The sequence below is a fragment of the Anguilla rostrata genome, chromosome 2 (assembly GCF_018555375.3).
Source record: "Anguilla rostrata isolate EN2019 chromosome 2, ASM1855537v3, whole genome shotgun sequence".
Taxonomy (NCBI): Eukaryota; Metazoa; Chordata; class Actinopteri; order Anguilliformes; family Anguillidae; genus Anguilla; species Anguilla rostrata.
In genome coordinates, this window is record NC_057934.1 from 68,687,354 (window position 1) to 68,702,587 (window position 15,234).

Consider the following 15,234-nt stretch of genomic DNA (forward strand, 5'->3'; position numbering starts at 1 on the left):
CCTCCGCGAGCAGGCCCCTTCTCACAGAACCACCTCCACGAGCAGGTCCCTTCTCACAGAATCACCTCCGCGAGCAGGCCCCTTCTCACAGAACCACCTCCACGAGCAGGCCCCTTCTCACAGAACCACCTCCGCGAGCAGGACCCTTCTCACAGAACCACCTCCGTGAGCAGGTCCCTACCTGCTCCGTCTCTGGGCTCTCTGCTTATTCGGGCTGTGCGGTTGAGCAGTGAACGAGCCCAGGTTTTTTGAGGACGTGTTCTCTTTTTCATCACGCGCAGTCTGGTGTTTATATCGCTGGGCGAAGCTGGCACCCGTTTTTTTGCAGAGAGGGGGGTTTATAAGTGTCAAGAATGCGCTGCTTATCCATTAGACAACCTGGGACTGTCCCGGGACTGTGTATATTACAAATGGGTTGTGGAAAAAGTGAGCATAGCTTGCACTGCGGCTTGATGGCACTGTCCACCGCTGCACAGCCTCAGCAGGCCACGCCCCCCACCCACGGTCTCCCGGGATACAGCACACACGACGGGTCCACAGCTGAGCCACTCCTTATACCTGCACTCAGCTGGGGGGAGAAACACAGTGGCAGCAGTGATAAAGCCCTGCATATGGATGCCTATTTACACTAATTATTATTATTATTATTATTATTATTATTATTATTATTATCGTTAAAAGCTTTTATAGAGCATTTTCCATATACCCAAAAGTGTGCACAGATAATGGCTGAGGGAGCAGGTATTGACCCCCCCCCCGCACACCCATAGCCAGGCCCAGAGAGCAGCTTGTGTATCGACCCCTAGCTGACTGCAGGCTTGGGTCGGAGTGTGTAACATAATCTCCAGACCGAATGGGTGTCTCATGGTGAAGGAGGTTAGCCTAGAGTCCTCCATGAAATTCACTTGAAATGCATTATCCTCACCCCCGTACCAGCAGTCAGCTGAGTCCCCCCCCCCCCCCCCCCCCCCCCTCCCCTCCCCCAATCCTCAGCGTGTTTCAGTGAACGTTATTTCAGCTTGTGCGTGTCGCCCGTTTCCTGCGGATGAAATATTCGGTTTTTCCTCGTCCCGCGGCACGTGCCCTGCGCCGTGGGCTTCGGACGGAGGACACGGAGAGGGGCGGTACCGTTTCGGCTCGGTTCGCGGACACTCACCTCTGCCACCTCCATCTCCTGCAAATAATTGCCTGGCATTCAGATGGTCTTTCCTGCACACCGATGACCAATTACCGGGTTCTATTTTTTCCCCCTGAGCTGCAGAAAAACATCCACAGACATACAGTACATGCCTCCATGTTATTAAGCCTTAACTTTCTCCGTCTTCAGCTCAAATCCCCAGTGGCACTAATGACAGTGATTAGGTCTCTCTATCATTTTGCCAGATTTTAATTAAAGCCATTAATACATCTCTAGGGATAAATGCTTCTGACCATAAGCTTAAAGCCTACCAAACCACTTTTGTTCTGCATTAATGACTTGACAGTTTGTAGTTGATTGATGAATGAATGAATGGATGAATTAACAAATTAATGAATGAATGAACGAATGAATGAATGAATGAATGGACAAATAGCAATGCGGTATAGGGGATGTGCATGCATTTCAAACTGCAGTGTCTCTCCGTATAAATAGGCGCCGCAGTCAGTGAATAAGTGGATTTGCAGGTCTAAAGTATCCATCGGACTCCGGAGGCACGGGACTAGCCTCAGAGCAGAGCGGCTCTTTCACCTCACTCCCCCCGCCCCCGCCCCCTTTGATGGAGCGAGCCGCTCACGCAGTCACGCACACCGACTTCAGGCTGCAGGCTTCCCTCTCAGGCTGCAGGAAGAGAGGGAAAACACGCGGAGGCTTCTCGCGAAGAGCAGGGATAAGGTTGCACGGGGTTCTTCGGTGCGCTAATTAAGTCCGTAAACCCAGAGGTCCCCCTGGTGGCCACCGGGAAATTAAGCGTCGAGTTAATCTCCACCGGGCCGAACATTTCAGGCTCTCCCACGTTCGATTCGGAGTTTATGTTGCGCTATTGAAACTCGACTCAAATTTTACAATTTACCGCATGGTGTGACGCTCTTGCGAGACTTAAGTGTTTGCTTTTGCCTCCAACTGTCATCTCTGTTGGACGTGGGTATGCACCGAATTACGATTGTGCTAGTTTTGATTAGCGTGTGGCCGTTTGTATTCTATTTAGTTTGATTTTTATAATGAAACAAAGATTCTATACTAATTATATCCCCGCTGTTACCCTAATTTCAATGACTTCTTGTGGACTATGGCCTGTGGTGTAACACACTGGTGGCAAGTTGCTACTCTGCACAGTAATACATTCTGTAACGGTAGGACGTCTGCGATATTTCAAAAGCCCAGAGTATTTACTGCCTGCAGATCTTCAAAGCGGTTGAACAGTATCAGCGCAGCATTAGCATCGCGAGGCTAGGGAAGCAGGCAGGAAGCTTCCAGAGTGTCCCTGTGACTTTGGCCAGTTACTCGCCCGCGAGCAAAGACAGTGTAGGCCGTCGGATTTGTTGAGTGCATGAAAAAAAAAAGCCATTCGGCCCATCCAGGGCTGGACAGTGGGAGGAAAACTGCAGCTATCCCTGTGCGTGTGCGTGTGTGTGAGCTCCCTGCTGCAGATGGGATTATCGAGAGAGAGAGAGGGGGGCACTAATGGACTGCCTCAGAGGCATTAGCATCAGAACTGAAATGCTGCGCGATCCCCGGGGAAAATCGCCGATATTAGCCAGGGGAGGCTAAGATGGCTACGTATGCTAACGCGGGAGTGAGTGGGTGGGACGCAGCTCCACACACGATAGGGCTTTTTATCACCGCAGCTCCTCCTGGACCAGAGGCAATCCCAGAATGCATTTCAGCTTTTGCCGGGTCTTACTCTTTGCCGTCCGTTTACCTCCTGGAACCCTGCCGTGTTTCTCCCGCCTCCGCAGATCTTCGACAGCGAGGCCAAGGACGTGGAGCGGGAGGTGTGCTTCGTGGACATCGCCTACGACGAGATTCCCGAGCGATACTACAAGGAGTCCGAGGTAGAGTTTGGGGGGGTTTGGCGGGGGAGGCCCCCCCGGGGGGAGGGGAACGAGGGCTTCGCTGTGCAACAACATCCCGCCATTTTGTCAAGCACACACCAGCCGCACACATATTCATTGTAGATTTTTTGAGGGTGTTTGTCGCTCCGTAGACTAACAGATCTGGGATCTGGGGACGCGGCTAGCGTCATCTCTCTCCCTCCCTCTCTCTCTCTCTCTCCCTCTCCCTCTCTCTCCCTCTCTCTCTCTCTCACCCACCTCGCGCTCCATCGTTCCCCTGCCCGGGGTCAGCTCGGCACAGCGCCGCACAGACGCCGCGGTGATTAAATGCGACACCGTCGTAATTAACAAGCCCACTCGGGCTCTCCTGCGGTACAGCTCTGCCGAAAGATGTCTTCCTGGAGGAGGGCTGTGGCTCTCACCCCACCTAACCCCCCTCCCGCCCCTCCCTGAGCTGCCACCAACTCAGTGGACTATCTACTGCCCCTGTCCTTAGGGGATGGGTGTGTGTGTGTGTGTGCATGGGGGTGGAGGGGGGAGTAATCTTTCTGTGGAGGCTCACACAAAAAAATAAGACGGTGCAGCACTGTTTCCTGCTCTGAGAAGGGTGGGGAAATCCCAGAATGCATTTCTTCGCTCTCAATGTAAAAATGCTTGTGATTACTTGCGGGCCGTTTCGTTTTTTTAATGCACGCGCTCCGTGCCCCGATGCATAAAAGTGTGAGAGAAAGGAGCGCTGAGGCGTTCGAGAGGCTGTTGATTAGGCTTCCGGCCGCTCCCCTAAGGTACCGCTGGCTCTGTCACAGTAATGGAATATAAGGCCAGCCCCTCTGGGCATGCACGGGGGGGGGGAGGGGGGGAAGGAGGTGTTATGTGTGCTGAGGCTCTCTCCCAATTACCTCTCTGCGATGGATGTCCCTGCGCCACTCAGCACCAATCACGACAGATTCTCAACTGGGCCCCAGAGCCGATTCGGCCCCACGGAGCGCGACGCACGCGGGTCCTCCGGGCTCCGGGCTCACTTCCTGCTGATACTTAGCCTTTAGAATGTGACGGGCTCCACAGTTCCATTAAAGGAAAGTGTGCGATTAGTCTTCTGCGCCTATCAGTTCCAATTCATTATCATTCGTGTTCATTTAGATGGGCTTCACAAATTCTGATGCTCAAAGGTGATGTTAAAAAAAATGCCAGTGGTGTTTTTTTTTAGGCATTGTTGAAGGCACCATCTGTTGTTCACTTTTACTGGAAGTTTCCGCTAAATGCCTCATTTGCGAGTGCGTTACCGAGTCACACTGGCGCGCATTTGCCCAGGAGGCAGTTAAAGGCACCGCCGTCGCTCAGGGGCAGATCCAACTTCCTTCCTGTGTGTGTGTCTTTCCCACGATGCCTTGCAGGACCTGCGCTACTTCAAGTCGGAGAAGACGTCGCGGGGCCTGCTGCAGGAGGGCTGGCGGGACACGCAGGAGCCCATCATGTGCTCCTACAAGCTGGTGACCGTCAAGTTCGAGGTGTGGGGCCTGCAGACGCGCGTGGAGCAGTTTGTGCACAAGGTTAGCTTCGTAGCCCCCCTGGCTCCCTCCCAATCCCCCCCCCCGCCCACTAGCCCCTGCCCTCAGCTCCGCTCCCTAGCCCTCAGCCCTGCCCCCACTAGCCCTCAGCCCTGCCTGCACTAGCCCTCATCCATGCCCCCTACCCCCAGCCCCGCCCCCTAGCCCTCAGCCCCAGCCCCGCCCCTACTAGCCCTCAGCCCCACCCACTAGCCCTCAGCCCCGCCCCCACTAGCCCTCAGCCCCGCCCCCACTAGCCCTCAGCCCCACCCCGCCCTCACCCACAGCCCCCTAGCCCCAGCCCCCCCTCTAGCCCTCAGCCCCACCCACTAGCCCTCAGCCCTGCCCCCACTAGCTCTCAGCCCCGCCCCCACTAGCCCTCAGCCCCACCCACTAGCCCTCAGCCCCGCCCCCACTAAACCCTACAGCCCCACCCCACTAGCCCTCAGCCCCACCCCACTAGCCCTCAGCCCCACGCCCACTAGCCCTCAGCCCTGCCCCCACTAGCCCTAGCCCCCGCCCCACCACTAGCCCTCAGCCCCACCCCACTAGCCCTCAGCCCCACCCCACTAGCCCTCAGCTCCACCCCCTAGTCCTCAGCCCCACCCCCACCTTCTGACTCCTCCCCTGCCATTAGGCTTGCCCCCTACCCCCCCACCCCCCCATGGTTTCCCCGGAGCTACCGGTGAGGATTCGTGCTCAAGCGCTCGTTAGCGTTAGCGTCTGAGCATGAGTCCCGTGGCTCTGTACCTTGTGACTGTTGCTCTCTGTCACTGCAGCTGCAGGCTGAAGGCTGGCCGGCAGCAGCAGCAGTTCTGGGCACTGAACGCACTAGCACCCCCCCCCCCTGTCTCTGTCCCCAGGTTGTGCGGGACGTCCTGCTCCTGGGGCACAGGCAGGCCTTCGCCTGGGTGGACGAGTGGATCGGTAGGTCCCCCCCCCCCCCCCGCCCCCGGGCTCGCCGCCGCGCTTTTCCCGCTCTTTTTTTCCCCCTCAGATTGCCGTGGTAACACGGGCGCTCGGTCGCGAGTAGATTGAGCCGTCTGGGCCGCGTCCGCTCGCCGTAGTGAAGGTTGCTCTGCCCCGCGGGTCGAGGGGGGTCTCGGGTACTCATTTCCTCCCGTTTCCTCCGAGGTTTCGCGGGCGTCGGACGTGAACCGGAGGTGCTTCCGCCGCCCCCCCCCCCCGTCGCCATCGCTGCGGGGGCAGCTTAACCATCCCCTCGCCCCCCCCCTCCTCGCCGGCAGTCCGGTCGGTGCGCTCCGCCGACGGAAGAAACTTTGCCGTCGAGTCGTTTTATCGTATTTTTTTATTATTTTTTTTATTTTTAAGTTCTTCTCGCTATGAACCGCCGACGGATCAATGCAGAAATACGGGCCTGCCAGTCGTGTGTAATAGAATACGACCGGCGCTCCTTTTAATCAAAACGCAATATCCCGCCGGGCCCGCGGCCGACAGGACGGAGCAAGAGGAGCGATATCAAGTGATGGAGAAGGCAATAAATTCTATCGGGTATTTACCGTGACTCCTCTGCGCTTATTATTAATAAGCTGCTGCCTTGAGATCATCCGTCAAGGCAAGTGTCACTTTCTTGCACTTTCTTAAAAAAAAATAAAAAATTAAAAAAAGAAACATAAAAAGTATTTTCGAGGGGTTTTGTCGGGGTGTATAATTGATGTCAAAGTTTTGCCACAGGACTGTCGCTGATGTTTTTGTAAGAGGGAAGCACGGATAGACCAGATTGAATTCTCGTGCAAAGTTCGGGATTCCATTCTTACTTACAGTTGTGAACCTACCATTAAATCCGCTTGCCATAGAAACAGAGTGGGGGGGGAAGCCTTTTAACAGTTAACAGGCAGTAACCTCCAGGAGTTTATTTTTCTTCTGTGGGAATGTGATTTATTGTTAATAGACAGTGATGCTTGTGCTGTTTTTCCTTCACGTGACCAACTGTTTCAACTGCCGCTGCATCAAGTGATTGATTCTGCTTTTACTAACAGTTTCCTTAAAGCCATAATCACATCAGGGTACAAAATGGATCTGTCCCTGCAAGATGAGAGACAGTGCATACACAAAGCCTCGAACCAATTTCTCTCTCTCTCTCTCTCTCTCTCTCTCGGAAATAGCAAATAACTGTCAGTGTCAGGAAGAATTTAAATGACCCAATATGGAGACAAAAATTGGCAACATTTGTTTGTAAAGATGCATTGTAATCCTCAACTTCAACAGAGCAATACATTTCGTACTCAAAATTTTTTTCCCCCATTTCTCTTCTCATTTGTACCAAAACAAAAACGTCGTATCGCGACATGAATTAGCGAATTCTGCAGACAAATCATTAACGTAAAATTTGATATATTTGTTAAACAAGCGGCTTGTCTGCTTACACTTGAAAACACTTGTCCTCGGGCACAGCTGGACAAAATCATCAGAAATCAGAGAACTGTGAGCAGCAGCGTGTGTGTGTGCAGGAGATGGGAATTGGCGGAAGGGCTGGAGTCTCGGCTTAATTGCGCAGATCCATTCTGTACCCCTGCCCTCTCTAAGTGCTGTCGCAGCGGCCCGAAGGCGTGATCAATAAAGGCAGATTCCCATTAAGCGGTGGCGGCTGCGATCCGCGGCGCGAGTGCCGCTCCTCACCACAGGCACGCGGCGCGCGCCGGCCCTTTAAATCAGCGCCACGCTCCGGAGCCTCTGCCTGCACTCTGTCCTCTGGGGAAGCACGCCCCCAACCCCCACCCCAACCCCCGATCCTACTGCCACCCCCACCCCACCCCCAACCCAACCCGATCCCCACTGCCACCCCAACCCCAACCCCCACCCCGATCCCCACTGCCACCCCCAACCCCGATCCCTACTGCCACCCCCAACCCCCAACCCCGATCCCCACTGCCACCCCCAACCCCGATCCCCACTGCCACCCCAACCCCAACCCGATCCCCACTGCCACCCCCAACCCCCAACCCCCACCCCCGTCCCCCACTGCACCCCCAACCCCACCCCGATCCCTACTGCCACCCCAACCCCAACCCCCACCCCCGATCCCACTGCCACCCCCAACCCCAACCCCGATCCTACTGCCACCCCCAACCCCCAACCCAATCCCCACCCCAAACCTGATCTCTACTGCCCCCCCAACCCCCAACCTCGATCCCACTGCCACACCCAACCCCATCCCTACAACACCCCCCCCCCACCCCCCCCAACATGACCCCACTGCCACCCCCAACCCCACCCAATCCCCCACCCCCAACCCCATCCTACCCACCCCCAACCCCACCCCAATCCCAACCCAATCCCCACCAACCACCCCAACCCACGCCACCCCAACCCCGATCCCACTCCACACCCCACCCCCAACCCACCCTGATCCCATCTGCACCCCCACACCCCCCCACCCACCGCCAATCCCTACGCACCCCCAACCCCACCCCAACCCAATCCCCCCACCCCAACCCCGATCCCCACTGCCACCCCAACCCCCCACTCACCCCACCCCAACCCAATCCCCACCCCGATCCTCACTGCCACCCCCAACCCCCACCCAATCCCCAACTCCACCCCCACGCCAACTCCCTCACCCACCCCCCAATCCTCCACCCCCAACCCATTCCACCTCAAACCCACCCACCCCATCCTCCCAACCCACCCAGCCCCCAATCCCCAACCCCACCCCACCCCCAATACCTCCCTCCCACCCACGCCCCCAATCCTCCCTCCCACCCATGCCCCCAGTCACGTCCCCTCTCAGTGATTAGGTGAGGAAGCTTCCGTGTTTCCTGCCGTGTTCAGATGCGTGCTAAATCGACTGAGACCATGTGACCCTGCCACACCTCCAGCTCTACTTCGCCCGGTCTCCCGTGCCACCCCGGGACTCCTCCTCCGCCCACGCATGGCATTCGGGCAGAGGGCCGTGGGCGTGGCCCCGCGGGCTGGCCGTACCGTGGCACCGTCCCGTCTGAGCCACACTGCCTCCGAACCGCATTCCGGAATAGAGCGCAGTCCCAAAAAAACCAAAAATCAACTGCCTTTATTAGCGGTGTTCCATGTGTTCCACACACACACACACACACCTCCCAGCAACGAAAGAGCCGATTCGCTGTTCTTGGAAAGCTGCGGCAGAAGTGAAAAAACGTTGCAGCTTTTTTGTGACTGAAAAATCAGGAGTCGATGGGAATGTGTAAAATTGGCTTCGCGTTTAGATGCAACGCACGGGGTCTTAAATCTCCATAAGTACAGCACTTAGACTCGTTTCCCTTACTAACATCTCTGAGCTCTGCTTTCCGTCTCGGGAAGGTAAGTAGATAACAGTCAATTAAAGCGCCCCTGTGGAATGCTAACACACCTGACCTCCGTATTAACCTGGAAAACAGTCATTCCTCTGCATCGCGCTCCTCAAAAACCCAGATGATCTTCCAAAATCCCTCCTGCATTTTTGAAGATCAGTTTTCCTGGACGTGTTTTTTTTTTTTTTTTTCCTGGATGCTGACTGCTGATGTTGCCCCTCCTCTCCCAGAGTCCTTCACTGCGGAATCTGGACATTTGTAATTTCGTACAAGTTTGTCTTCCCCCTCACCCCCCCTCTCCCCCCCTTTTTTCCCAGCCTTCTTCTCCTGCTCAGCTCTTGGCCGACTAGCTTTCGCGGGTTCGCACAAATCCTTTGATTCTGTGGGAAGCTAGTTCTGTCCCTCCCTCCCGTCCGTGACTGCACGACCTCTGGCAACCACTAACCACCGCCGAACAATCCCACTCACCTCTGGCGTCCCCCCCCCTCCCCTCCTCCTAAATCTTGAGTGTCCTAACCGGAGGTGCCAACGTCTTGAACTTTTGCAGATATGACTTTGGATGACGTGCGGGAATTCGAGACACAAATGCATGAACAAACCAACATTAAAGTTTGCCATGACCAGCAGGAACATTCCACAAATTCATCTTCACTGGATGAAATAGAGATCCATGACAAAGCAAGTGTATGTTTCATTTTTTGTTTGTATTTCAATGTATGCTGACTCACTCCTACTCCCATAACCCTCTCGCTTCAACTGCCACCAAAGTATAGTCATCACCAGAATCTATGTGTGCCCCCTTTATAAACACTCATTGAGTACGAAACATCTATGGTTTTTATGCACACCCGGTTAAATACTGTAGGGCACATGAACTACTGCACCATGTTAGCAACTGAAATTTTACCCTGAACAAATGAGAGGGAAGATCAGGTTTCATCCTTCTAGTTTTAGTTGGGCACAATGAATATAAATGCAGGGTAGATGTTAGGCGCAGTTAGGCAGAGTTTTTTGATCAGCTTAAATCTTTGGTTAAGGTCTTATTTAAAGGTGGGCTTTGTTTTCTATTGTCATAACAATGTACTGAAATACACAGATTGACAAGGGCATGTCTTTTCACTACCTGGTGATGAGTATATACATATTAAATCATGCAGGCCTGTGGCCCCTTAAGAGAATGAAAAAGGTGATTTGAGGTCCTGAAGTCCTGTCTCTCTCTGCTTCCTCCCACCCCTTCCCCCCCCGGCCCCTGAAGACATGACGATGGATGAGGTGAGAGAATTCGAACGGGCCACCCAAGAAGCCACCAACAAGAAGATTGGGATTTTCCCCCCGGTGATCTCCATCAGCGAGACCCCCCTGCCGTCCTGTGCCCGCACCGGCCCCTCCAGCGCCCCCTCCACCCCCCTCTCCACCGAGGCGCCCGAGTTCCTCTCCGTGCCCAAGGATCGCCCCCGCAAGAAGTCGGCCCCCGAGACTCTCACCCTGCCCGACCCCGCCAGGAAGGAGTCTTCCGGCTTCCGCCTCCCCACCCTGTACCCCTGGCACTCCAGCACCAATCAGAACGAGTGACGGGCTCTGGCCCCTCCCACCTCCTCCTCCTCCTCCTCCTCCTCCTCCTCCTCCTCCTCCTCTTCAAATGAATCCCACGCCCACGCCCGCGCCCACGCCTGTCTGCCCCATAGCCCCATTGTAAATCCTTAAAGCCACAGGCAGTGCGTAAAATAGCCAGTCCTGAAACTTGCGCGGGGTGATTTCTCGGGTCACAATAAACTCGCCGGCTGTGCCGCCAGCAGTCGTCCCCCAAAATCTCACGGGCCGTCCCCCTCCAGTCATCCCACAGCTCTACAGGTGGTGTTTCAGTTGCGAATTCCCAAACTGATAGGCGATGTTCCAATCATCATCCCCTCCCCCCCCCCCCCCCAAAAAAAAACAACAAAAAAAAAGCTCCCTGGCCGTGTCCCGGTTCCTCTTGCCCAAGCATTCTGGGAGTGCCTCTGCCCTCTGCGCAGACCCGGCTGGGGTGTGCCGAATCAGACCCCTTTCAGATGGCTGCTCGTCTGGCGTCAAGGAACCAGCAGGGTGCGCAAAGCGGTCTGATTCAGCGAAACGCTCCAGCCGTTTGCCAAGAGAATTTGCATTAAATGTTCTGTGTTCTTTTCCTTACGTGTGCTCTTTCTTTTTTTTTTTCTTTCTTTCCCCCAGAAAGCCTTGACTTATAATACACTTGAAGCCCAGAATGTTCTAGTTTAAACAAACGACTGTTCTCTCATTAAAAATTTCTTCTCAATCACGCAAAACTTTGAAAGCAGATGCCCTACGTGTGGAGCTTAGGCCCGGGTCGTCCTGGCGACGCGGCGTTGCGTACGCTGCCGGCGATCTGCGTTTATACCTGCCGCAGTGCGAACGCGGCGTGAATGAAAGGGTTAATCGCGGGAGGTAGAATCATCGCGAGCGTCCCGTCGGCTCGGGAACGCGCGCCCTTAACGCGAGGGGCGGCGTCGGTCCGCGTCGCGCGACGTGCCCGCCCGGCGTGTCTGAAAGTGGCGGGGTTTTGTCTGCGAAGCGTGCGCGGCGGTTTTGTTCAGGAGCTCTTCTGCTATCCGCGTCCGCCCTCTCTGTCCTTTGGCTCCTTCCTCTCAGCTCAGATCTGAAAGCTCGCGGAGAAAAAATCGTACAATCACCGATCGAGACGACGGCACTCAGGTCTGCTCTAACCTTCTGCCTCATGGATGCTTTTGATACACAAAGCAAAAAAAAAAAAAAACCTGCCTCTCTCTTACTCGCTGGTTTTAACAATATTTACTCAAGTTGTATTTTTCTACACGTACCGACATATCAGTATACGTTCACACGTACCGGGTCCTGGTAGGTTTATACCCAACACACAACCACACAGAAGGGAGGAGCGTGTAAAAAAACGAATGTTGAAGGCATGTGGTGAACATCGAGAGCCGGCGAATCGTATTACATCGTTTGAAAGGGACGGATGTAAAAATAAACATGCCTTTGAGGCTCTGTTCTCAGATCCCAGGCGGGAGAGTGTATTGGAAAAATGGCACATGAACTACTGTGAACGTTTCTGTAATACACGGAGAATCTCGTCGAAGCTTGAACTCTAAACGGGAATCTCTGTTCCTGTCATCACCTTGGTCACGTAGGACATATGAGTAATGTGAATATTGTGATCATAGCGAGGGAACTTAACTTTGTCCCTTTTTTAAATAATCAGTATGAGTTTATCAACAGAGGTGGAAAATCCAGATTCAGAAAGTAAAAGTCCTCTCCAGTGTTTTGTTCCAATCAGCTGGATTTGCTAATTAGCATAATTCTTCATTGGAGGATGTACAATTAATTAGCGAAATCAGCTAGCTGAGTTCATGGGTGGAAGAACCATATGGCAGGACTTTTACTTTCTGACACCTGGGCTTTCCACCTCTGTTTATCGATAATAATCAACAGAAATACTTGTATATGATGAAGTCTAAAGTCATTTAACTGCATCTATGAATGAAGCAGGAATGCCCTGCTCACACAGAAAAGAGTAAATGTAAGTGGGTTATGGGTACAGTGGAGGGAGTTTAAGGGACAGGGAGATGAAGGGGAAGGACAGGAGACAGTAGTGAGACCCTTTGCACACCTGTCTCACGCTCCTGGGTAATTTCACACCGTTTGCCCTCTTTGGAATGCCAGTTGACATTGCTTGCCGTGTACCAGTTTTGATGGCTGAGAAAATATTTACGAATCGGTCACATTGCTAATTAGCCGCGCCAATAACTTTTTTTTGTGCATTTTTGGATACCGTGGAGGAAATGGCGGAATATGTAAGCTTGTACTAAAGGAATGCTTTTTAGGTAAGATTCTGTTACCTTACAAACATTTTAATTCCAGTGGTGGATTCTTAATGCCGCATGAAATATTTTAAAATGGTATATATACTGTTAAAACGGATTAGTTGGTGATGCCTAACGAAAACGTTTGTAAAAAAAAAAAAAAAAAATACTGAATGCAAGCTGATTGGCTGCCTAGTTACCCCTTGTATTATAAGTGATGCAGCAGCTTTTCAAATGAAAGTGAGCATGCTCCAAGACTACAGTTCTCCACTTAGTGCCTCAGCATGCGAAAGTGTATCTACAGACCTGTATACCAAATTTGTAGCATATTTGTATAATCCTTACTTAATGAATTTGTTTAAACACTGGGCAGCAAAGCTCTTCTCAGTTTTTTAGTGCAATGAGAAATTGGAGCACTGCTTATCATTTTAAGACATGCCATGCCATGCCAAACACATACATTGGAACCGAGAGCCAGTAACTGAACGATTACCTTCTTAAGTCATTTTTTAAAACTTATTAGAACTTTGGAGACCCTGTTTTTTCTTCGCCTACGGCAAATTGGCAAATCTGAAAAAAAAAAAAAAAAAACCTGTCGAGTTTAGGACACAGTTAATAAGAACCTATTTCTACCATCTTAATCTTGTCAGATGCTCATTTTGGGGCAGGTTCGTTTCCATTTGGGCGCCTTGTAATTTGTGTAGCAGCTAGGACAAAACGTAATAATTGAACTGACCAATGAGACAGCAGTAGTGTGATGAGAGATTTATTCACACAGTTATGATCACCTACAGGGTTGGGCCTTGATTAAAAAAATGTCCAATGAACAATCCCTGTTTTTATATGAATGAAATTGTTGTCCTCTCAAATCTCTGGCATAGACTCCTTTCTTTTTTTTTTTTGAAGATAGCCTTATTTGCACCACACGTGTGTTTTCCCCTTGAGAATGTCAACATTTTGTTTCAAGTTTTAGTTCATATGCTTGGTTATAATGACTGACAAGGTAAATACACGATAATTAATCATATGATATGAAACAACTATGACTTAGTTATGATTAGGTCATGTAAATAGTTTTTGCGTGAGATTCTCAGTTCTGTTTTTGCATTGTTCTATACAATTTTGAATATTCTGTGTCTTACGCTTGGATATGAAATTAAGCATTTGATTTGTTCTTGTTTTGACATCTAAAAGCAGGACTGGGTGGATTCATGGAGGGTTACCTCCCTTTCTATTCCTGAGTTGTTGTTTTTGTTTTTAGATTCATATTAGTTGTTCCTACAACAGTAATCATAATAGTATCCAGAAATCAGCTGTTATTATTGTGTTAGTGAACTTCCAGAAAACGGTGATCAAAAATAAAGGAAAGCCATCATTAAGTGGTTTGACAACCATTGGTATTGCTCAGAGGTTTATTGAAACTACACTCAGAACTTTGAGAAGCTGTCGCATGGAATAATAACACAGGGTGGTTAATAGATACTTGAGCACATGGAGGGTGGAATCTTCTATTTTAAAGCTTCTGTCTGTTTGGTCAGTATTACAAAAAAAAAACTGTATTTTTGTACATTGACTTGGTTAAAGATGGATAACTGAATCAAGAATTTAACAAGATGACGGACGTTTCACTGCAGCTTATTTGATATCTGATTTGTCTTTAAACTTGATTGCTTTCAGTTTACCAGAAAAATTGAAATGTAAAATTATATATGGTATAATGTATATGGTATATATAATATATACATATGTGTGTATGTGTGCCTGTGTGTGTGTGTGTGTGTGCGTGTGTGGGTGCATGGGTGCGTGCCTGCATGTGTGTGTGTGTGTGTGTGTGTGTGCGTGATTGGAGAAAGTATGTAACTGTCATTTCTTTCATTTATGCTGATTTTTACTTTTATTTGTTTTTTACAGGGTTTGCCTGATTTCAATTTTGTCTATTTTTATAGTGAGTACCGCTGTGGTTAGAGTTTTGTGTTGCTGTATCTTTTAATTATATGGCAAATTAAATAAAAGGACCAAGCTTTTAGTGTCATTGTTAATGCGGCTGGATACGCCAGGCTGCTGTGGTGTTTTCTCAGAAGTGCCATCCTTGTTCGGCTGCTGGAAGTCGCTCTGGGTTCTTCCATTTCGAGTCATTTTTATCGCTTATGTGTTTTTTTCTGTTTTGTTGTTGTAATTATCTTACATTTTTCTTAAATCTTGTAGTAAATAAAGGTTACTTGCAGTTGCGTTTTGTGTGGTCTTTATTGTGGAAATTAATTTATGTCGTTTATATGGGGACGAGCGCAGTTAAGACTGTTTTACTGATAATGTCATCATAAAACACTCCCGGTTTTCATTGTACATCACTGACATATTTTAGAATGTCTGCTTTTCAATAATACTTATTCCAATAACAACACTATATTTGACACGGTAAAATAGTAAGGAGAGAGACCGCAATGGCGGACTATTTTTTGTACATGTGTTTTATGACAGTAAACGCATGCAGTATTTACATCGGGCCGCTACGAGGCACCGTTTGAATATGGTTCC

At 51.0% G+C, this 15,234-nt stretch overlaps 1 protein-coding gene across 1 annotated transcript in view; it reads left to right on the top strand.

The window, feature by feature from the left end:
- The window catches only part of LOC135249045 (cytoplasmic phosphatidylinositol transfer protein 1-like), a 34,644-nt gene extending 19,717 nt beyond the window's left edge, over positions 1 to 14,927 (top strand). Inside the window, exons 6-9 of the mRNA XM_064324284.1 lie at positions 2,938 to 3,033; positions 4,428 to 4,583; positions 5,444 to 5,507; positions 10,122 to 14,927. Coding sequence (XP_064180354.1) covers positions 2,938 to 3,033; positions 4,428 to 4,583; positions 5,444 to 5,507; positions 10,122 to 10,438 — 633 coding nt within the window. The 3' untranslated portion in view covers positions 10,439 to 14,927. The remainder of the gene's footprint in view (positions 1 to 2,937; positions 3,034 to 4,427; positions 4,584 to 5,443; positions 5,508 to 10,121) is intronic.
- The last annotated feature ends 307 nt before the right edge of the window (positions 14,928 to 15,234 follow it).